Genomic DNA, 24,877 nt, shown 5'->3' on the forward strand with positions numbered 1-24,877 from the left:
AGGCCTGGATTCTTTCCTAAATGTACATAATATAATTGGGTACTTACATTTATAGGTAAAGTTGATCCAGGGAAAATCCGATTGCCTCTCGGGGGATCAGGAAGGAATTTTTTCCCCCTGATGTAGCAAATTGAATCATGTTTTGCTGGGATTGTATATTTTTGGGGGTTGAACTAGATGAACTTGTTTTTTTTTTTTCAACCTAATTATGTCCTCAGCAATTTGTTAGATTTTGTGTATGTAGAAAACTTGGGTTGACATAATGAACAATGGTTATACTTGGCTTATGCTCCTAATATGGCTACTGCTCCCTTTGAAAGTGCTCAACTAGAGAGCTTGCCAAATCCCAAGCCTATAAACACTCTCCACCCCTGAGCAGGTTGGGTAGTATTTCTGCATGGCAGGAATGACTTTTTTGCTACCTGGGATGAAAAGGGTCAGGGAATTGGGAGGCAAGAAGGTAATTCACAATTTTTGTTATTTGCACTGCATACATTTCAGTTCTGTAACGTTCATATTTTTTACCTTAATTGTTTTTTTTTACTAACATTTATAGGTGAAGTTGATCCAGGGAATATCCAATTGCTTCTGGGGGATCAGGAAGTTTTTTTTCCCCTGCTGGAGCAAATTGGATCATGCTTTGCTGGCTTTTATTGCCTTCCTCTGGATCAACTGTGTATATAGAATTGCATGATTTTTGGATTTTATTTCTCTTTTATTGCTTAAACTACATTTTTTTCAACCAGATGAACTATGTAACCCCATTATTGTAATTGAAAAATGTATTAGAAGTTAAAAATAAAAATGGGTTACAACTACAGCTACAAGATAAAACATGGTCTCATAAAGAGAATATTAGCTACCTGAATAACTGCACGAGTTGCCTTTGAACTAGTAAACGAATGAGCTGCCCTCCAAGCCTGTACAAGTAAGGTATGTTGGGCAGGTGTCCATGGCAGAGGGAAGCCTTCCAGCATTGACTTCCTTTGTAGCTCTGAGATTACATGCGACCAAATGCAGAGAGCTGTAATGGAAGTCTAAATGAAGAATGCAAAACTGTGAAATTTATTTTGCTCATTTGTTAATGGAAACTAATTGATAAGGATTATTTGAAATGGTGGCATGGTATATTATGTAGTATTCTAAATAATTGAGTTCATATCATTTTCACAGAGAAGCTGTCATCTTTTTCAGCACAAATAGCACTTTACATTCATCCATCACATTAATCATATTTATCATAAAATTATGTTAAAAGGTGACATACAATAAAATGGGTTCCTAATGACAATGCCCCCCTCCCCACCCATCCCCTTTCAACATGGCTAAGGCATTCTTTGTGTGGTACACTTTCTTTAGTTTCCAGCAGTTCCCATTTTGGAGGTTAGGAGAAGGAAGAGTTCATATTAAAGCCTTTAATTCTTTAACTGGAACACAGTTTATTTACATATTTACATCCTATCACCATTCATTTGAAATGATGATGCCACATTGCTTAATTGCACACAGAAATGAGAACTTAATGAGAACTTAATTGAGGAGCAACCCATCATACCTTAGGGGTTTTGCCAGGGTCCTACATCCCATTCCCCAGGGACGTAAGGAGTCCCATTAGTCCTGCCCTTCTCTTTCCTTGCTTCCCCCCAATGGGAAGCTCCCAGAAGCTAGGACCCCAAAGATTACATCTTTGCATGCCTTGGACCATATGGACTCCTGCCAGACTACATACTATATATATAGAGAGAGCTCATGTACTCAAGATGCCCCACACTGCCAGGAACAGGGTTGGCACTTCCTGTCTATCTATGGTATACCCCACCCACTACTATGGACACCTCTACCTTCTACAAAAACACCTACGCTGCCTATTCTTTGCTACGCGGTTCTAAACCCTAATTTTGGTGACATCTAGCGGCCAATGGGGGAACTACACTGGCCACCTTTGTGCCCTACCCTACATGTTTACTTCTCCACTGTAGGAGCCATGGTTGTCATCCAGACTGGACTTCAAACATGTCTGCATTACATGGAAATAGAGAGATTAGTAGTTTTTTACAGACCGTAGAAAACGTTGCTTAGTTCACAGGAAGTGACAAGGTCACAGCCCTTCTGATCAAAGTGTATTTTTCATACTTGCTGAAAGTGTTCCTAAAGCGGTTGTTCACTCTGGAAACAAAAAATTGAAGGTCAGCAGCTACAAATCCTGTAGCTTCTTACTTTTAATAAAAGGACACTTACCTGTCCACGGATCCAGCACTGTCCTCACCCAGGCTAGTTCTTCACAAGCCTTTGGGTTCCTGGCACTGGAATCCTAACTGTGGGCAACTGGCTATGCTCTTTTCAGCTCGACAGCTGGTTGCCCACTGCGCATGGGCGAGCCTTGGCGCACTTTGTGACTCGTCCTGCAGTCTTCTGGGAGCTGTGATTTGTCCCAGAAAACTGCATGGAGAGAGGGGGAGAGGAGAACTTCCGCTCAGATTACCTAGGCGATCCAAGTGGAAGTGAGAGTAGGCATCTGTCAAAGCTAGGTACCCGCCCCCCCTCCCCCCCCCCAAATAAAATGACATGCCAAATGTGGCAGAGGAGGAGGGGAGGAAGATTTAAAGTGTAACTTACCCATTTGGGTAGTGTTCTGCTTTTAATGTTTTTAAATGTTCTTATAATGAAAACTATTGCAGCCATCACTTCTAAGGACTGGAAAACTGCAATATATTACATTTTTATTTTTTTAGTTTTGATATGCTTTGAATGCTGATAAGTGATGAAGGCCATCAGTGTCCCCCTGTAAATAAAACTTCTATTTTAGATGCAGTCAGCCTTTAAAACACAATATTTTTAAAGCATGCTTAGATTTGACATCTGTCAAGTGCTTTAATGCTTCAGACTATGTGGTGTCTGCACTCACTTATGTACTCTTTGACATTGTCTAGACTAACTTCACGTTTTCAGCTACTGCTGCATGGGGATGACATGCTTTATGCACATGATCTTATCCGGAAATGCTAGAGTTATGGCCTTTGGTTATTGTACACTTCATGCTGACCTCAAAAATTAAACTACTTAATCTGAGTTGAATATAAAATACTTCTGACTCAGCCACCGTTAAATAGGAAACACCTGAAGATGTCTGGGGGGGAGACAATGTTCTTCACAATCTGGTAATATTACAAATTCATTCTGTGTGCCTTATGGATGCCTGATTGCAAGTATGTTTCGTATTTCAGATTTAAAAAAGAAGCATAATTTGTATACAGTAACAACCTGTTGTGGGTGACAGTGTTTTAGATAACCTTAAATTCTTGACTCATTCTGCCCTCTTGTGGAAATTTGGTTTAATGCACTACTTTGAATTAAAACACAAAATGGAATGAATATGAAGGTTACCATTGCGAACCTTCTAAAAAACCTAGTTTCTTAAGTGTCATTTCTCTCAAGTGGCTTCAACGCTTGCTTGTTTCACTGGCAGGATCAAATATGCAGATCAGGTGATTTTACTAACTGCATGCTCATACCTCCTAACGTTCTAAGATGTAAAAGAGGGACACCTTTTAGGTATATAAGTTTTGTATGTGTTTGTTTTTCTTTTCTTTTTTTTAACATTCTGCTAAAAAATTTGTGAATCAGTACTGCTTGGACCTTGAAGAAGGGGACATACCCCGAAAGCTTGTCCTGAAAAATTGTATGTTAGTGCAAATAAAAAAAGTATCACAGACAGTACTCAATTTTCTCAGGTATATAGGCAAAATAAATAAAAAAATGTAAAAAATGCCACTGCAACACCACTTATCATGTGAGTCAGAAAGAATTAATATGTTCCAGAAACACTTTTTTTTTTACTACTACTTATTCCTTATGTTGGCTTTTCAAAATAACAAATGTAACAATTTAGAAGTTGGATTCTAATTTTAGTAGTTAAATAGTCCATCTTTTTTAGAGGACCATACATAAGACGAAAAAGAGGGACACCTGAGGAGCAAAGAGGGACAGTTCCTCCAAATGAGGGAGTGTTTGGAGTTATGCCTGTATGTTCTGGATCAGTGACTCAGACAGTATTGAACCCAAAGTACTACTAGCAAAAGGAGGACAGTAATGGCAGCTCCTGTACTTTTTTCAATAAAGGTTATCTGTAAGGTACACCGGGATTGTCCAGTATAAATACATTTAGCACCATGCTTAACAAAAATATAAACTAGCAGTTAATAGATTTCAGCATGCTGTGTGGTCCTGTGACATCAGATGCAAATGTGGTATACTAGCTAAATGACAAGCCCACAAAAGACAATAGAGCAGCACCACACAGTTTGGATAGAGAAAGGGCAGGTTCTAACCCATGTCAGGGTTTTTTTTTTTTGCCCTCTTAGTCCCATTAGGAAGATTCCCTCCCACTTCCTGTCCCATAGAAAAAACAGGAAGTGAGAAGAAACCCATCCAAAGTGAGGGAATCCCTTGTTGTTACCAGTACTAGTGTCTTCATTGGAAGATTTCCGCTCCATTCCTATTCTGGTGACCACTTGAAATTTGGGATTTTCTACTTTCATTGATAATGGTAAACAGGACAAATAGAGAGGGCAGATCTCCCTAATGGGTGCACAAACAGAAAAAAAACATAAAAACATCACAAGTGTCCTAATCCCACTACAATCTATCTAAATCTTAAAAAAAAAAGTTTTGCCTTTAGTTATACTTTAACTGTTGCATAATATCTCTTTCAGAATGTAATCCTCCAGTACACTCATTTTAGTATGAGTGTGCATTACAATGTAAAAAATATATTAGCTTTTGTTATAGTTTAAATAGTGCATCTCTAATTAATCCAGAAGTGCCACAACAACTAACCATATCTGCGTAAATAGACTATGGGACCAATTAATAAGATCCAGAACTGCACCAAAAAATTGTGGATACATTTGGATCTAGGAAAATAAAAATAATGCCTTATCTGTAATTACATTGAGGTTTCCTTGTACAAGCTAATATAATAGTTTATTATGATAATTTGTATTTTTTCTTGGATGTAAGAGTAGACTTATATCTCTTAGTAAATGAACACAGCATATAATCAATACACAGACTAATTTACGGTAGTGCAGACTGATTCTACCATGCCACTAACTTTCACTATTGTGGGCTGGGGTATAGGAGTAACTTGAAATATTATAGCTGTTACCATTAAATTAACTATAGAATTCTACATTAGGACAGCAGTGGTGTGCAGTAACCAGTGCCAACCAGTCAGAAACCTTTAATAATTAGGTAGTAAAACCTATGAAGTTGATTTCTGATTGGCTGCTATTTCACCTTGTTTTTAAATAGCCTGTTTTCCATATACAGGCAGTCCCCGAGTTGCGAACACAATAAGGACTGTAGGTTTGTTTGTAAGTCGAAGTTGTTTGTAAGTTGCAACACTGCATTTGTAAGTGTAACTTCCGGGTGGAACACTGCATTCGTAAGTGTAACGTCCACCTGTGCATGGATGTGGGGTGTTTTATGTTATCTGGGGCTCTTCTGGCCATGTAGTACTGCAGTGTGGGATGTGTTCGGAGGTGCTTGGAGGTATCTAGGACCAGCGTGGAGCACAAGTGGCCGGCATTTGAGGCCGTTCGTAAGTAGGAGTCGTTCGTAACTCGGGTGTTCGTAACTCGGGGACTGCCTGTATCTTCTTTTAACACTTTTATTTTCCCCAAAACACTTAACATACACTAACTCAGTCTGCCTGGACTTATTCGTTCCCCTTCTCTTTCTTTTCTCATTTCCAACATTAGGGAGAAAGAGGCATGCCCGGGATGCCAGGGAAACATGGAGCAAAGGTATCTTCTTTAGCAAAAATGTAGCTGTGACCCCATGAATCCCAGTGTACCTCTTTGCCAACATTGTTCTGTCTCCTTGCATCCCCAGTTTTTTCCCATTTTTTACATTACTCACACCTCCCAGCTCTGTGTACTGGTCCTCAGGCGTCATCCACTAGTTATACTTTTCACATTACCACTTTCCACTCCCTGTGTGGCTCAGTAACCCTAATTTTCATCTTGTGTCCTCTTTTTCTTTAGCTTTCCCCTGATTTCTGTTTCTGAGAGTTGAGAGGTATGACCCATCCCTTGCTTTAACTTTACCTTCCTTCATATTCACCTTTGTAACCATACATCACTTCAACCACTCTATCTGGCCTCTGCCCTTTTTCTTCACCCCTAACCATTCCTAGTAACTGTCCAATATATGTGGGAAACCTCTGTGTACTGGTCCTCAGGCGTCATCCACTAGTTATACTTTTCACATTACCACTTTCCACTCCCTGTGTGGCTCAGTAACCCTAATTTTCATCTTGTGTCCTCTTTTTCTTTAGCTTTCCCCTGATTTCTGTTTCTGAGAGTTGAGAGGTATGACCCATCCCTTGCTTTAACTTTACCTTCCTTCATATTCACCTTTGTAACCATACATCACTTCAACCACTCTATCTGGCCTCTGCCCTTTTTCTTCACCCCTAACCATTCCTAGTAACTGTCCAATATATGTGGGAAACCTAATGTTACTTGTTTTTGTATTTTTTGTACTTGTAAAGTTGACAAGATTTACAAATAGGGATAAACTTTACAATGCTGACAATGGGTCAGTACCAGCTTCCTGGAAGTCTGTAGGACAATGTCTTTGTAGAATTAAGCTGAATTAGATACAATAGACCCACATGTGATACTGAAATAATGAAAAATGTTGTATTTATTAGAGGGGTGAACCATGTAAGTCACAATTTTGAACAAGCAATACTTTTGGGTGTTAATTTGCAAAAAAAACCCAAACATATTAGGATAAAATACTTTACAAACAGCTAACTGTAGTGGAAATCATTGCAAACTATTAGGGCACAATCTCTCAACATCTGGCACTGGCCACAGGTTACCAAAGTGAACCTGTGGCTTGAAATAATGCAATTTTCTTGAAAGTGTAATGCATCTTGCTAACATATGTGTGTCCAGGACATAATTATCTTGCCCCCTTTTTTACGCTTCTTAACCTTCTCTTTCTCTGTCAGTTTTGATTGGGTCTATGGGTGTCCCTATCTGTATACAACTGGAATCACCCCAGCTTGACTTTATCTGTCAGCCAAGCAGAGTAAAGTTCACAGCAGCCTAAAGTGGATGTAAACCCTCACATATACCCAGTGAAGTGAACAGCCTCAGATGATACACAGAGATGAAACAAATCTCCCCACATAAGTTTTATATGTATCTGCTGTCTTCAGCTTGTTATATTCTTGTTATATTCGTGTTAGAAATTTTCTCTTCCTGTTCAGTACTGGGGGTAAAGTATTGGCATACACTGTGTAACAGCTGATTGGAGGAAAGGCACACACCCCCACTCCACATAGGCAGAAGAAGGAAGGGATGTGCAGAGTTGTGCTGTGAATAGACCAGCTATCTGCTAATCTATTTATAGCACCCACCACGACACAAATTTCAGGCTGGTTTTACCTCGGTTGTGGGAGAACTTGTCAGAAGTTATCATGCTGATAACAGAAGAACGGAGCAGCAGAAAGACACAGGACTTAGGGCTTTGAAGAGAGATAAGAAAAAACTGCAGATATATGTGCCTAGGTTAAATTTCATGAATCAGGTTTACATCCACTTTAAGAAAAAAGCAGCACATGCAAGAATGGCAGGGGACCTATTTAAAGAATAACTCTGACAATTGTTTGCAAACTTTTATTTATTCCCCAAGGAACCAACTGCATATAGCAGCTGTTTCCTTTCTGTTTGTGGCCTCTTTGCAGAGTAAAAGCTTTATTTATTTTAATGCTGGCTGTGGCTCCACCACAGTCTGAAGCCTAAGCTATGAACGTTCCTGTGGGGCATGGTACAGCCAACACTGAACTCCTGTTCTCTCTCTAAGCTGATTGTTTTTTTTACTGTTATGAATAAACAATCAGTGCTGCTCTTTTATAATATTAAGTCCTCATGCACACGGACGTTTTTACAGCTGCTTTTTTTAGCTTTTTTTGCAGCTTAAAAAGGCCTGTCTATGTTAGTCTATGGCTTCATGCCCACCTAGGCGTTTTTGAGCTGCAAGTGGCATAGGCGTTTTTAAGCTGTAAAAAAAACCCAGGACCAGTGGGTTCTGAGAGACGTTTTTCAGCTGTAAAAACGCTCTAACGCTGAAAAACGCTCAAAAACGCTCAAAAACGTCATTCACCAACGTTTTTTAACGTTTTTGATCCACTGAAAAAAAAAAAAAAAATTTTGAAAAAAAAAAAAAAAAACACTAAAAAACGCTAACGCGGAAAAACGCTCAAAAACGCTCAAAAACGCTAAAAAACGCTAAAAAACGCTATTGCAAAAACGCTGAAAAAAGCTGAAAAAAGTTAAAAAAAAGCACTGCAAAGATACTGGCGTTTTCATAACGTTATTTTAACAGCCTGTGTGCAAGAGGGCTAAAAGATCAGTCAGCACTGTGTGATCTATCTGCAGCTGCTTTTTAACATACCCCCTTCCCTCTCAGCAAATGGTCTATACAACCCAACAGAGCTGAGTAATCTTTCATTATTATGAATGAATATTCAGCAATGTAGGGTCCAGTACTGTACAGTGCCTTGGAAAAGTATTCATACCCCTTGAAATTTTCCACATTTTGCCACGTTACATCCAAAAACATATATGTATTTTATTGGGATTTTATGTGATAGACCAACACAAAGTAGTACATAATTGTGAATTGGAAGGAAAATGATAAATGGTTTTCAATAATTTTTTACAAATAAATATGTGAAAAGTGTGGCATGCATTTGTATTCAGCCCCCCCGAGTCAAGTTGTAGAACCGTCATTCGCTGCAATTACACCTGCAAGTCTTTTTGGGGATGTCTCTACCAGCTTTGCAGATCTAGAGAGTGATATTTTTGCCCATTCTTCTTTGCAAAATAGCTCAAGCTCTGTCAGATTGGATGGACAGCATCCGTGAACAGCAATTTTCAAGTCTTGCCACAGATTCTCACTTAGATTTAGGTCTGGACTTGGCCATTCTAACACATGAATATGCTTTGATCTAAACCATTCCATTGTAGCTCTGGCTGTATGTTTAGGGTTGTTGTCCTGCTGGAAGGTGAACCTTAGCCCCAGTTTCAAGCCTTTTGCAGACTCAGGTTTTCTTCTAAGATTGCCCTGTATTTGGCTCCATCCATCCTCCCAACAACTCTGACCAGCTTCCAAGTCCCTGCTGAAGAAAAACATCCCCACAACATTATGCTACCACCATCATGCAATGGGGATGGTGTGTTCAGGGTGATGTGCAGTGTTAGTTTTCTGCCACATATAGCGTTTTGCTTTAAGGCCAAAAAGTAACATTTTGGTCTCATCTGACCAGAGCATTTTTTTCCACGTTTGCTGTGTCCCCCACATGGCTTCTCGCAAACCAAACAGGACTTCTTATGGCTTTCTTTCACCAATGGCTTTCTTCTTGCCACTCTTCCATAAAGGCCAGATTTGTGGAGTGCATGACTAATAGTTGTCCTGTGGACAGATTCTCCCACCTGAGCTATGGATCTCTGCAGCTCTTCCAGAGTTACCATGGGCCTCTTGGTTCCTTCTCTGATGAATGCTCTCCTTGCCCAGCCTGTCAGTTTAGGTGGACGGCCATGTCTTGGTAGGTTTGCAGGTCTGCTATACTCTTTCCATTTTCAGATGATGGATTGAACAGTGCTCCGTGAGATGTTCAAAACTTGGAATATTTTTTCTATAACCTAACCCTGCTTTAAACTTCTTCACAACTTTATCCCTGACCTGTCTGGTGTGTTCCTTGGCCTTCATGATGCTGTTTGTTCACTAAGGTTCTCTAACAAACCTCTGAGGGCTTCACAGAACAGCTGCATTTGTACTGAGATTAAATTACACACAGGTGAACTCTATTTACTAATTAGATGACTTCTGAAGGCAATTGGTTTCACTAGATTTTAGTTAGGGGTATCGGAGTAAAGGGGGCTGAATACAAATGCACGCCACACTTTTCAGATATTTATTTGTAAAAAATGTTGAAAACCATTTATCATTTTTCCTCCACTTCATAATTATGTGCTACTTTGTGTTGGTCTATCACATAAATTCCCAAAAAAATACATTTATGTTTTTGGTTGTAACATGACAAAATGTGGAAAATTTCAAGGGGTATGAATACTATTTCAAGGCACTATATATTTAAATATGACACAGCCCCGCAGCACAGATCATTCATTCTTAAAAGCGAAACATCACTTATCACTAGAGGGTTAAGTGATCAAGCTTATGTATTTTTAGAAGCCTCCATAAATAGATCACACAGCACCGCAGGCTTTGTGATATTGTGTGACAGGAGACACTCACAAATCCGTCTCCTTTCTAGCAGTGTTATCATACAGCGGGTGGCAAATGGTGTAACTATGCTGCATAGCAACAACGGGATGGATTTGAATGGGACCAAGTGCTAGCCCTGAGGGGGTAAATAAAAGCTTATAGACTTTAAGCTGTCCACAGATTACTCTTTTTTTTTCACACATTCAAGGTGGATGGGGAAATCCTCGCCCGCTGTGTCTATTTATTCTGACAGCAGGGACACACCCTTGCCATCAGAATACACTAATCAGCGCTGCAGTCTATTGCCTGCAGTGCTAATCGAGTGTAAATCTTCCAACAGGGAGGTTTAACAGAAATCAAATAGCAAGTCAACCACAGTGACAATACATGGATGAAAAGTTTGCTGATGCTTGCTGAACCAGTTGAATTTTAATGCACGTATGGCCAACTTTAGTAAGACTTCACCCCTAATACATTACCTGCATAACACCATAAATGCTTCAAAATGTGTGGACAGTATTATAAAACAAAAATTTAAAACCAAAATTGTCTGAGAAAATAATAAAATAAAACATGTATCTAAATGAAATGTGTGATTATATAGAAAGATCGTCTGGTTTCTATGTGTATTCTGAAATATGGTAGAATGTTGCCCCATTATAAGCTTAGAATTACTTTTGTTCCTTTGACCTACAAAAGTACCATAGCCCATTCTGTGGCAGCACTGTACTAACCTTTATATTACCCTCAATAGAAGACACCACAAAGAACTGTAAATAAATTAAGAAGAACCTGAAATAGAGATACAAGCATATCCCTCCTTCTGGTAACTTGGCAGATGATAGATATTTGTGCTTTGAAACCTTTGCAATGGTTTTGCCAGCAGTTAGTTTAGTCATTATTCTAAGATTGCTTTAATTTATGTCATTGGGCAATTAGACCCAACCTAACTGTCCCTTGTGCTCTGCCAGTACTTTGGTACAATTAGACTACAAGGTTGGCATATATGGACTTTAAAGGCATCACGTCATGTTTGTTTAAAAATTTCTATTATTTTATATAATTTTCTAAAAATTTCTGTAATTTCTTTATTATACACCAATATAAAAACATACATAAATCAGTTCAATTGCAGCACACATATTTTGAACAAATATGCTTGATGTGATGCCTATAAAGTCAATATACGCCAACCTTGTAGTCTGTTTGAACAGATCTGGATGGAGATCTCTTCATTACTGGTAAGCTAGCGGATCTCCGTGATACCACTCAGTGGCCTTCCGTTGTGGCTATTTTACAAGTTGGTGTAACATAAGCTTGAAGCAGGCAAAGTTCAAACAAATGAATGGTTGGGTTTCACCATCTACATTAGCATTTAAGAATGTCAGCACATGATATTTTTACCTTTTTGTAAATCTTGTCTGCCTAATTTTATTTAATTTGAAAGTTAATTTTATTTGTTTCTTACATAAAAAGTATCCGTATTGGATTTGCCACAACGAATTAAATTGGCCTAGATGTTAAATATTTTTTGCAGTTACTAATGAAAAAAAATAGGTAATAATGTGCAAAATCTGCTCATATTTCTAATATTTGTATACCATGCAAACAGTTAAAAACAATAACTAATAGAAACAAGATGTGCGTTCTTAGCAGGAGATATACAACATTCAAACCTGAGCTGTAATAGGAATTAATTTGTTTGAGATTAATGTTGATTAGGTGTGATCATTTAACTTAGTTGAAAAATATGCATACATTATCAATCAACAACAAATTATCATTCATTCCCATAAGGAAAGTAATGGATGGAGCCAGACACTCCTGCCTGACCTAGCTGAGGCCAACTTTTTGTGGCCTTAGTTTCTTAAGGATTCAGAATGATCCCTTCCAAAGCCCCAGAGAAATATGGGAAAGATGACATGTCATTTAAGTTGCCAGTGTTAATCCAAAACTAATATTTAAGAACCTATTTTTAATCTTTGCAGTGTATTTAACACACATAGGTTAATTTGCATTATATCAGAGCAGCCCATTCATTTAAATGGCAAAAATACAAAAAGGAGCGCCAGACTAAAATCGTATACAAGTATCCAAGATAATTTTAATTGTTGATAAAAAAAGTCATATTAAAAGAGCCAGCATGTCTCAGGGGCACTACCACTCCTACTTTATCAGAGCTATATTAAAACCAGTATTGAACCCTATTCATGGAGGAACAACTTGACAGCAGTTGCTGAGCAGCAATGTAGGCAGTCCTTCAAATGGGCTGCCACATTGTGATAATGCGCACGTTGTAATGCCACGTTGTGGTAATGCTTAACTCAACATTGTGAATCCAGTCCTAATGTTGGGTGGACTCTTTAAAAAAGTCTGCTTAGCAGCTATAATGCTCTAAAACTCCTTTATACCTACTAAAGATCTGCATTTATTAGTAATAATTTTTATTTTTTTTTTTCTTTATTTTTTATTTTATTAGTAACAATTAGTGTAAGGCCAGACATTTTCTTTTTGATAGTGACAACAATTGGCCATGTTTGCAATGTATAATGATGACAGCGGCTTGTAGCCTCCACCAGTCAGGTCTGTGCCTCCAATGAGGCCCGTTGAAGAGGCTGTCTCAGGCGGCACTCCGACAGACACTGTGGGAGTTGGCACTGAGGCTGAAGTGTCCATGGCAGTGGTCATCAACCCTGTCCTCAGGGCCCACTAACAGGCCAGGTTTGCAAGATAACTGAAATACATCACAGGTGATATCATTTGCTGCTCAGTGATTGCAGTATTCTAGTCTGCATCTCTCCAATACATAATACATAAAGCCTGGCTTGTTAGTGGGCCCCGAGGACAGGCTTGATGACCACTGGTCCATGGGACACTCCATCATTAGTGCAGCTGAGTAATGCTGAGCATGGTAAAACCAAAGGCTCAGCATTACTGAGCTCCCTGCCCGACTATTGAAAGCCCTATGTCCAAGACTACTTATTGACACTGATAGTGCAAGCTCAGCCACCCTCAGCAGACCTCCAGTGAGTAGGTGACCCCTACACTATTGCTATAAAATTGTTTAGTTCAACATATGGATGGACACCATGGTTTTTGAAGCTCAGATGCTCATAAAACTGTTTGTGTGGTGTCATCCTAAATTGATTTTTGTAATGTACAATAAACCCTTCAACCCAACTGGATATTTAAAAGGAAAGCAAGGTCACTGGGCTAGTGAAATTTTTCATTATGATGTGTTTGAATGCCTATCAGCATACACTTTTTTATTTCTACACTCAATAAACAAAATGAAATAAAATTGGGAAAAAAAGGTTTTGCCATGTCTGTACACTGAATTTTCCTCCCTAGCCTCAGAAAGACTGTATAACAAGAAGTACTCAAGCTATATTGTCAGCAATATAAACATGTATTAATTGGGGTAAAATGTGTTCTTGATTTCCTTGGTTTGGGTTATCCAGGAACAGATGTAGCTTGGATTAAGGTCATTTTCTTCCTCCAGCACTAATGGTTATAAAAGAGAAAACTATTCATCTTTAAATGACTGTATGCAGGTTTTAAATTGTCAACTTATATGGTAACCACTGTACAGATTGATTTGAAATCTGGTAACTGCTAGTATGTTACAGTACTTATCAGTGGATGTCTGCATTTATCATAGACTCAAATAAATCCATACAGTACACAATGAATCAAGAGTTTTTTTAAGTACTCAGATGCCATTGTTTAATTTCCTTTTGGACTGTTATCTGATAATACAGAACTCTGATATTTCACTATGGTAATAGAGGCTGACCTTTGCGTTGGCATTGATTTATAAAATTGGAAAAATATGTTGGCTCACATTTCAATGTACGTTTATCATAACTACTTTAGAGATATAAGCATCAGTGATATTTAAGCTTTTCTAAGGTATAAGCATCAATGATGATTAAAATGTCCTACATTATATTCTATATTATACGTATGCTCAATGTAACATTGAAGAAATTCAATGCAGAACCAGCTGATGTCATATGTTGTAATTGATTACCTGTAAATGTTAACATGTACTTGTGTGCCCTACTCTGGGCTAGCACAGTTAGAACACACATTTATGTGTGTTGTCAGCACAATGGGAGTGATTTATAAAAACTGGAGGAAAGGAAAGTGTCAATGTTGCCATGGAAACCAATCTGTCCAATTACAGCCATCATTTTGAAAATAAATGAGTTAGGGTACTAGGGGACATGGTCTTATAAAACAGCAGCAAATCTATTTTTTTTTGTCGGGAACATTAAAACCCAATTGGAGACAATATTCTCCAGATTTTGTTACTCGATTTTTCCACATCTTTTAGTTTCATGGATTCATCTAGCCGTTATTCTGTATTGTACAAACTGAAGGATTTTATTATCAGGTTTTATATTCTACTACATCTAGAATAGGGACACCGAAATTATATGTGTATATCTCCAACTGTATCCAGTGATTTTTACTATTCTACCCGGAAAAAGAATCCTTGGCATATGAAGAAAAAAACCATCACATGTGTATTACCAAATGTTGCAAACTTCACTGAAACCGTTTTTTATTTTCTATTTTGTTACTGTTAGAAGTTCAGTATAATATTGGGATAGTATAGTGGACCACATTGTGAAATCATGCAAGCTGCATTAAATTCTTGCTATTTCCAACCCAAAACGAAAAAAAAAAAATTTGTAGTCAGACACATCAGTAAATTAGCATAGCCCTGTAGTCATTGACATACCTTTAAATGTATTTTTTCAAATGCAAATAGTGTAGGTACCTGAATTTGACTTGATATTAGCCTATTGCAGACTACTACACAGCAAAGATTACATAGAAGGATAGAGAACCACAAGAAGCCCATCAAGTGAGTTGCAGTGCAGACTGACAGGAGGAGAGAGCAGAGTGACAGAGGGATGAGCTCATCAATGTGCTGCTTCTGCTTTCACTGTCCAGTCACAGGGTGGAGGTGGGGAGAAGTTCTTTAACCCCTTGGAGACGGCGGGTGCCAGCCCCTTAAGGGGTTTTACATGGCGATAGGCAGGGCTTAAGGTCATGTGATTGTAAATCTCCTAATAGCATGCAGCGATCGAGAGTTTTCCGTCAGGCGCCGGTAACTGTGCCGGGAGCACTAATGCATGCCAAGGTGGAGCTGCCAAGAGGCCGCATATTTGTGTGCGTCCGGCGCCAAGGAATTAACTGAAAAGTGAAACTGCATCAGAACAATTTCACGTCTCCTGCCCTGCCAGACAGGACTGTGCTGTGTGGAGCAGTAGTGTAAGTTCCAGAACTGAATGGACAGAAATACAAATCCTTTGGCAATTTAATCTGCTCTCATATATGTATTTTATCTGTGTATTTAGCTGTTCAGATTTTAAAGTTGTACAAGGGAAAAATGGCCACTGGAACTAATATCTTACTAGTGCAGGTTAAAGGATATCTAAAGGTTCATTTTTCTTAAAAATAAACATGTCATACTTACCTCCTCTGTGCAGTTGGTTTTGCACAGAGTGGCCCCGATCCTCCTCTTCTGGGGTCCCTCAGCGGCGCTCCTGGCTCCTCCTCTTCTCGAATGCCCCTTTGGAGAGCCTCTCTCCCTCGGGACACTCATGTGTGCATCCTCCTGTGTCCTGCTGCTGCGTCTATTGACACAGACAGCAGGACTCGGCCCTGCCCCCGGGAGCCAATGGCTGCGCTGCTATAAATCTATCCAATCAGGACCCAAGACATCGACTTGAGCTAGTGTGCTCGTCCTCGTCGCTGGAAAGACTAGGTTCAGGTAAGTAAAAGGGAGGCTCTGGGGGGGCAGCTGCATTAGAGGAGGTTTTTCACCTTAATGCATAGAATGGTGAAAAACCCTGAGGGTTTGAAACCCCTTTAAGGGTTCATTGAGATGGGTGATTAAGCCCATCCTCCATGCAGAGACACTGGCCAATACAGGTGCATCTACTGTAGAGCTGTATGCAGGCAGCCTATAGAAGCGGATACACACACAGCGGGTGTATGAACACAGTCACATGTCAAAGTTAGACATGTGGGCAGGAGCAGGTACACAAACCCAAACACAGAGTCTCTGCATTGAGAACCATGCACCCGCTCCTGTCCACATGCAAACAGCTGTGTGTGCATCTACTTCTATGGGCTGCCTGCATGCAACTCTGAGGTGGATGCACATGCATTTGCCAACGGCTCTGCATGGAGGATAGGCTTAAACCCATCCCAATGAGCCCAAATGAAATATAAAATATTTCTTTATTTTTATTTATATAGTCCCATTATTCACCATGGTGCTGTACAAAGTTCGAGCTATAACAATGGAAGGCAGTACAGACAATACAATGTATAAAATATTTCAAGGTTTAGACCTTTTCATTGGAGTTTACAGTTATTAACAACATTTGTTGAATACCTCCAATAATGTTGACATCTACAGTATACTTGACCTTACCTGTCGAAATCTAAAGAAGAAAGTTAGATTTGTCGTGTACAATTCAGATCAATTTAGACCAAGATCTGGATGTACAATCAAAATGAAAGAAGGCATCTAGCGGGTTACCATGAGCAACCACTCCACTTTCCCTTTCCTTAGTTGTATATGGTCAATCGCTGCGGGTTGAGCCAGTGTTCATGAAAGTATATTTTATAAGTACATTAAACAAACAGTACTATGATCATTTTTTTTTCTGATTGCTAGTGATATAGTAGGGTGTATTTTGGTTCAGACTACGGACATGTTACTTTGTGTGTACTTTTTTTTGTTTTGTTTTTTTAATCAAAAAGGTTTTTATTGCTCAAAAAACAAACAGTACATACAAACATGAAACACAATACACTTTGTCCAGATCTTGGATAATCCAACCTACAATCCATGATTACAGTTTTCAATATTTTAAGTCAGCTTCTATTCATAGTAACCTCTTGTATGGACCTTTAAGTTTATTTGTGTGTAAGTTTAGTACAATAGCTAAAATCATTATAAATTATATTATTTTATTAAAATAATGTATGCCTATTTTATGCATTTCTTTAGGGTGAACTAGGAGTCTCAGGAGCAAAGGTACATATTGTTCAGTTTATATTCCCCTTAAACACCTTAACACCTTTATTTATTTACCAAGAAACATTTCAGGTGATTGGAAGTTGTGTACCTTCCACACAGCATTGTTCAATATCTAATATATAATATAACTCTAATCTAATATTGGGAAGGATGTCATTTACAAGGTCTATAGTAATGTAAAATTGGACTTAAAAACTTATCATTGTTGAACTGAATCCTATCTACTGTGAGAGGGGAAATTCTTGCTATGTGTAGGTGGACGGTGGATGACCGCTACGATATTTTTAGAATTGGATTATGTAATTTTCTCTGTGTGATCAATCTCTTTGTTCTTAGATTTCAAGGATACCTTTTTCATGAGTAAAATAAAGACTTGAAAATGCCTTTGCAAAGCACGAGAACTGATGTAGGCTCTTAGAAGCACATTCAAAGTTCATCCTCTATAATACACACTGACATGATAATAATACAGATGGTCATTACTGAGTTAAATAATTTAACATTGACTGTTCTAACTGCTATACTTTACAGTTCCAAAGCAGTTCTACAGCTAGATAAAAGTGTCAAATATTTTTTAATAAAACTAATGATAAAATATTATATGACTGTTTTTATTTGTAGAGAGGATTAAAGAAATGTTGACAATAATTTTGCAGTTTTGTTTGATATGAAAAAGATTTTGGGTATTTAAAAAAGTACAGTGGGGACGGAAAGTATTCAGACCCCCTTAAATTTTTCACTCTTTGTTATATTGCAGCCATTTGCTTAAATCATTTAAGTTCATTTTTCTCCCTCATGAATGTACACACAGCACCCCATATTGACAGAAAAACACAGAATTGTTGACATTTTTGCAGATTTATTATAAAAGAAAAACTGAAATATCACATGGTCCTAAGTATTTAGACCCTTTGCTCAGTATTTAGTAAAAGCACCCTTTTGATCTAATACAGCCATGAGTCTTTTTGGGAAAGATGCAACAAGTTTTTCACACCTGGATTTGGGGATCCTCTTCCATTCTTCCTTGCAGATCCTCTCCAGTTGTCAGGTTGGATAGTAAACGTTGGTGGACAGCCATTTTTAGGTTTCTCTAGAGATGCTCAATTGGGTTTAAGTCAGGGCTCTGGCTGGGCCATTCAAGAACAGTCACGGAGTTGTTGTGAAGCCACTCCTTCGTTATTTTAGCTGTGTGCTTAGGGTCATTGTCTTGTTGGAAGGTAAACCTTCGGCCCAGTCTCAGGTCCTGAGCACTCCAGGATATCCCTGTACTTGGCCACATTCATCTTTCCCTCGATTGTCACCCTGTCCCTGCAGCTGAAAAACACCCCCACAGCATGATGCTGCCACCACCATGCTTCACTTTTGGGACTGTAGTGGACAGGTGATGAGCAGTGCCTGGTTTTCTCCACACATACTGCTTAGAATTAAGGCCAAAAAGTTCTATCTTGGTCTCATCAGACCAGAGAATCTTATTTCTCACCATCTTGGAGTCCTTCAGGTGTTTTTTAGCAAACTCCATGCGGGCTTTCATGTGTCTTGCACTGAGGAGAGGCTTCCGTTGGGCCACTCTGCCATAAAGCCCCGACTGGTGGAGGGCTGCAGTGATGGTTGACTTTCTACAACTTTCTCCCATCTCCTGACTGCATCTCTGGAGCTCAGCCACAGTGATCTTTGGGTTCTTCTTTACCTCTCTCACCAATGCTCTCCTCCCCTGATAGCTCAGTTTGGCCAGACGGCCAGCTCTAGGAAGGGTTCTGGTCATCCCAAACGTCTTCCATTTAAGGATTATGGAGGCCACTGTGCTCGTAGGAACCTTACGTGCAGCAGAATTTTTTTTTAACCTTGGCCAGATCTATGCCTTGTCACAATTATGTCTCTGAACTATTCAGGCAGTTCCTTTGACCTCATGATTCTCATTTGCTCTGACATGCACTGTGAGCTGTAAGGTCTTATATAGACAGGTGTGTGGCTTTCCTAATCAAGTCCAATCAGTATAATCAAACACAACTGGACTCAAATAAAGGTGTTGAACCATCTCAAGGATGATCAGAAGAAATGGACAGAGTTAAATATATGAGTGTCACAGCAAAAAGTCTGAGTACTTAGGACCATGTGATATTTCAGTTTTTCTTTTTTAATAAATCTGCAAAAATGTCAATAATTCTGTGTTTTTCTGTCAATATGGGGTGCTGTGTGTACATTAATGAGGAAAAAAATGAACTTAAATGATTTTAGCAAATGGCTGCAATATAACAAAGAGTGAAAAATTTAAGGGGGTCTGAATACTTTCTGTCCCCACTGTATATTACAATAAAATTGTACTCGTTTTAAAAAAAATTTCCAGATTACACGGTATTACCAAAAGTATTGGGACACCTGCCTTTACACGCACATGAACTTTAATGGCATCCCAATCTTAGTCTGTAGGGCTCAATATTGAGTTGGCCCACCCTTTGCAGCTATAACAGCTTCACCTCTTCTGGGAAGGCTGTCCACAAGGTTTAGGAGTGTGTCTATGGGAATGTTTCCCCATTCTTCCAGAAGTGCATTTGAGGTCAGGCACTGATGTGGATGAGAAGGCCTGGCTTGCAGTCTCCGCTATAAATCATCCCAAAGATGTTCTATCAGGTTGAGGTCAGGACTCTGTACAGGCCAGTTAAGTTCCTCCACCCCAAACTCGCTCATCCATGTCTTTATGGACTTTGCTTTATGCACTGGTCCAAATCATTTGGTGGTGGGTGGATTATGGTGTGGGGTTGTTTTTCAGGGGTTGGGCTAGGCCCCTTAGTTCCAGTGAAGGGAACTCTTAAGGCATCAGCATACAAAGACATTTTGGACAATTTTATGCTCCCAACTTTGTGGGAACAGTTTAGGGATGGCCCCTTCCTGTTCCAACATGACTGCACACCAGTGCACAGAGCAAGGTCCATATTCAATATATAAAAGGCCAACATTCGGCTTGTATGTACTAAAGTCGGTCCGACAGAAGCCGGCCAGTCTGCTGGCTTCTGTCGAAGGGGCATGACTGAAAAAAGGTCTGCCGATCAGGTCTCCCAATTAGCACTCTCAGCCAATGGCTCATAGCACTGACCGGAGTGTTCTGTCAGCACATAATAGCACAGCAGGGGAAATTGCTGTATTGGATTGTTAGGACAGCGGCTCCTCCGGAGCTATCCATTTTTATCGTTCAGCCCTGCTGGGTTGAACGAAAAAAAACTGCTATTGTGTACTAGGCTTAAAGTCTGCCCTAGATTGATTGAAATTCGGCTTGCTCAGCAGGCCAGCTGTAAGTGTTGTATTCTGACATCTGGGAAACCTCCCATTGTCAGAATATAATAGTACAGCTGGAGGGATTCCCCCATCAACACTGACTCTGTTCATGGGGCAATCAAGCTATTTTTCTTTACTTCAACCTGTGACTGAAAGGAAAGAAAATTGTGTAATGTATGGCCTGACTAAGGCTGCTTTCATACTGGGGCGTCGGCGCCGACGGCGGTAAAGCACCGCTATTTTACCGTCATTTTTGCGGGGCTTTTCGGGTGCTTTTAACCCACACTAAAAAGGGTTAAAACGACCCAACGTGCCGCTGCAGCGCTTTGCAGGCGGTTCGGCAGCGCTGCCCATTCATTTCAATGGGCAGGATTGGTTTAGGAGCCGTGTATACAACGCTCCTTCACCTCTCCAAAGATACTGCTTGCAGGAGTTTTTTTTTATGTCCTGCTATCGCATCACCTCAGTGTGAAAGCACTCCGGCTTTCACACTAAGACTGCAGGGGAGCCGTTTTTCAGGCACTTTACAGGCGCTATTTTTAGCCCAAATGTGCCTGAAAAACTCCCCAGTGTGAAAGGGGTCTTAGGCTTGAAATACCCAAACAGAACCAAAACTGGAAATTACCCAATTTGACAAATAGAAAGATAGAGCAATTAGTACATTCGTTTTGATGAGCCATACAATACAATGAACTGAGTGTATTATGTTAGCATTCAAGAACAGTATGTCAGTTTGCCAAGTGTTAAAACCACTGGATGGTCCCCTTAGGGTTGGTAAATAATCAGATGAGATTACAAATTACATTAGGCAGTCTGGCAAGGTATATGGCATATTTTGATCTAGTTTGTTTTAGCTAGCTGTAAAACTTTTGGACATAGGCCTATGAACTTGCTCTGGGGAGTTTGAGTCTACAGATACTGAGATGTTTTTTTTAGGTGGATATTTCCCTCTTCTCTGTTAAGATAACAGACAGAGGGCTTTATTTGCTAATGCCAATTAGACTGTTCCAAATAAGTCCCTTACAGATTGCAAATTACTTTGGAAAGTAAACAGCCTATTTATCCCTTGTTAATTCAACTGCTTATTCAACCTTACCAACTATGTAACCCCAGAATACCTTTTTCAAAATGTAATTAGGGCAAAAATGGACTAAATAAAAAAAATTAGGAATTTATTATTATTATTATTATTATTATTATTATTAATAATAATAATAATAATAATAATAATAATAATAATAATAATATATTCTTCTTCTTCTTCTTCTTCTTCTTCTTCTTCTTATTATTATTATTATTATTATTATTATTATTATTATTATGTATTCTTTCTAATACATGCATGCTTCCTTCTTGTTTTGTCTGCTGCAAGACAGAAAAAAAACATATTGATCCTACCTGAAATGTCCTAACTTCCTGTGCACCCTGCCTCTGCTGCACTGAAATTTCAAACAGCGTTATCATCCCTGCCAGTATGGACTACAGAACATCTTCCCTCTATGTTATATAAATGAGGAAATGGGGGGGTTTTCGGTAGCCCAAATCAGAAGTGAGCAGGGTGATAATGCTGCTTCTTCATAGACAGAGTACAGTGAGTGAGTATTGTCACCAGGTGAAAATAAAGGGATAAAAAAAGCCCTAAAAAGAAAACTAATGCAGTCACCACATCTAATGATTGATAAGCTGCAATATAGTAAAAATTTGCTCTTGGGCTTCGATACACTTGAAACTTAGCAATGAACATGGTGGGGGTTCTGTTTAGTGGATCAGGTTGCTCTACAACGTGGTATGCCTGCTTAACCAAAAATCATTCTTAGAAGGCCTCCCCTGAAAACCTAGCAGTGAGGAAATGTTCAGTAAGGTTGCAGGGTTGCCTCCTTAAATAGCTCAACACAATGGAAATAGCTATGCCAAAAGACAGTGGTCTCCAAACTGTCTCAGGGGCCAGACGTGGCCCTTTGCTTGCCTTTATCTTGCCCTTGGGGCACTATTCTTTCACTGATACAGGACACTGTTCTGCCAACTGACATTCACAACGGGGCACCATTTCTCTTTTGACATTGGTAATGGGGCACTATTCCTCCCAATGATAACAATGATAGGGTACTATTCCTCCACCTAATACCAAATGTGGTCATGTTTACTCCCACTGATGCCAGGAAAATTTCTACGCTGGTCACAGTCCAGCCCTCCTGCAGTTTGAAGGACAATAAACTGTAACTTTGTTTAGAACGTTTGGAGACCCCTGCCATAACCCATTCCCTAGATCTGGTTTCTAGAGGTTACCACAGATCTTTGACATAGTGTCCACCACTGGAGGTAGTGAACAAATATCATCCTCAGCAAGAGGGATATGAGCTCAAAAACTTTTCTGGTATATGCTGCCTTTGAGTGCAGCACAGGGGAGAAAATAACTTCAGAACTTGACTGGGTGCCATTTTTGTCCACATCCATAAACTTTTCTAACTTGTTTGAAGGAGATATGTAGATGGGAAAGTCTTCAATGAATACATTTGAATGGTGTAGGAAAGAGCCCCAGGTTAAGCCAGCAAGGAGAATCAACAGCGTAATTTTGAGTGGATACTCCAATACACGTATCTAGCAACATGCTAGGGTAAGCCTTTTGCACGGGTGGCCTTATTTCTGTTACTATTGCTTACTGCACTATGTCTTATGGATACTTCTATGTAGAAGTATGTATCCAAAACCTGTGAAAATTACCACATGCCTGTTTTCTATACAGGGTGAAAAAGGTGACACTGGCAATGCACTTGGTGGAGTTAAAGGAGAACCTGGTACTCCGGGCCTACCAGGACCTCCAGGACCAAAGGTCTGTATGTTACTACCTAAATTATAGCAAACATGAGACATTTGTGGGAAACCAAAGCAGCATGGCCTTCGTGCCTTTTGTGTTTTAGAACTGGAGGGACTACATGCCACAGCATGCCCTGTATATACTATGACACACACTTACTCCCACCAGACTGCCAGAAACCTATGAATCAGCCATGTGTGACACACCAAACCCTAATGAGCTATGCAATTCATTCAAGGGATGGGCACATTTCTGCTAGTTTGTCCTCTAACAAGATTTACAAGCTGTGCAAGATTTCTCCAGGGCCGGGCAGTGCCTATGTTATCCTTCTGTTAAAAGTAGCTATGGCTGTCATTTCAAAATTGATATATCATTCACATTTTACTTTAGATCACAGAGAATGTGATTCAAGAGACCTGATTAAAATTCAGTCTATAGTGTTAAACTGATAAAACACCTTTGATATCAATTTGGGTGATCTTGTTAGAGTTAACACAAAGCGTAAGACGTTTGTGATAGACAGGTTAAAAGATGTTGCCGTCTCTTTGAAGGCTGAAATATGACAAACTGAGCATAAAAAGGCAACTTCTTTTATATCATCATTATTTCTTTTATATCGCCAAAGATGAGGAAAGGTCAAAGAAAAAAAGCAACTAAAAGTACATATATCTTTTTATCGAGACTCTGTTAAACAAATGTGCATTGTCTCCCATTTCCTACCTCTTTTCTATGTTTGCTTAGGGAGAAACCGGTGCTGTTGGCCAACCTGGAATTCCAGGTCAAGAGGGTGATAAGGTAGGTCATTATGACATCCAGTGAAGTAATTGTTTATGTGGTTCAAAGTATTCCTAAAAACACACAACCTGTGTTGTTTTTGTTAGATTTTTGGCCAGGTATCCAATTAGGCGCTAATGTAATTTTTTAAAATCAGTGGAAGATCTGACATATTTCTCTTACCCATACTCAATTGCCCATAAGACTGTTATAAACAAATCTCAAAGAAACACTGTACACATTGGATGTCCTAGCAATACTCTGAGAAGACAAAAAGAGGTTGTTTTACTAAAGGCAAATATGCAGTGTGAATGTGTAGGAGTGACGTCATAGCGGCCTGATCATTCAAGCAACCATAGACATGGGACCCAGAAGGGAGACCAGGATAGAAGTGCCCAGGACCAGTGGAAGCTGTGACAGCACAACGCTGGAGGGCACATTATGACAGCTAAGTCTGTCATAATGTGCTAGTATATAGTGCATGCTAGTACATTATGGGGGTTGATTTATTAAAATTGGAGAGTGCAAAATTTGGTGCAGCTATGCATAGTAGCCAATCAGCTGCTAACTTCAGCTTGGTCAATTAAGCTTTGACAAAAAAAAATGGAAGCTGGTTTCTGTGTAAAGCTGCAGCAGATTTT

The 24,877-nt window shown here is 39.4% G+C and overlaps 1 protein-coding gene across 1 annotated transcript in view; it reads left to right on the forward strand.

Annotated features, from left to right (window-relative positions):
• The window catches only part of COL13A1 (collagen type XIII alpha 1 chain), a 250,216-nt gene that overhangs the window by 148,851 nt on the left and 76,488 nt on the right, over positions 1 to 24,877 (forward strand). The window contains exons 17-20 of the mRNA XM_073596695.1: positions 5,763 to 5,807; positions 17,348 to 17,374; positions 23,391 to 23,477; positions 24,204 to 24,257. Coding sequence (XP_073452796.1) covers positions 5,763 to 5,807; positions 17,348 to 17,374; positions 23,391 to 23,477; positions 24,204 to 24,257 — 213 coding nt within the window. The remainder of the gene's footprint in view (positions 1 to 5,762; positions 5,808 to 17,347; positions 17,375 to 23,390; positions 23,478 to 24,203; positions 24,258 to 24,877) is intronic.

This window comes from Aquarana catesbeiana, linkage group LG08, assembly GCF_042186555.1.
Source record: "Aquarana catesbeiana isolate 2022-GZ linkage group LG08, ASM4218655v1, whole genome shotgun sequence".
Lineage (NCBI taxonomy): Eukaryota > Metazoa > Chordata > Amphibia > Anura > Ranidae > Aquarana > Aquarana catesbeiana.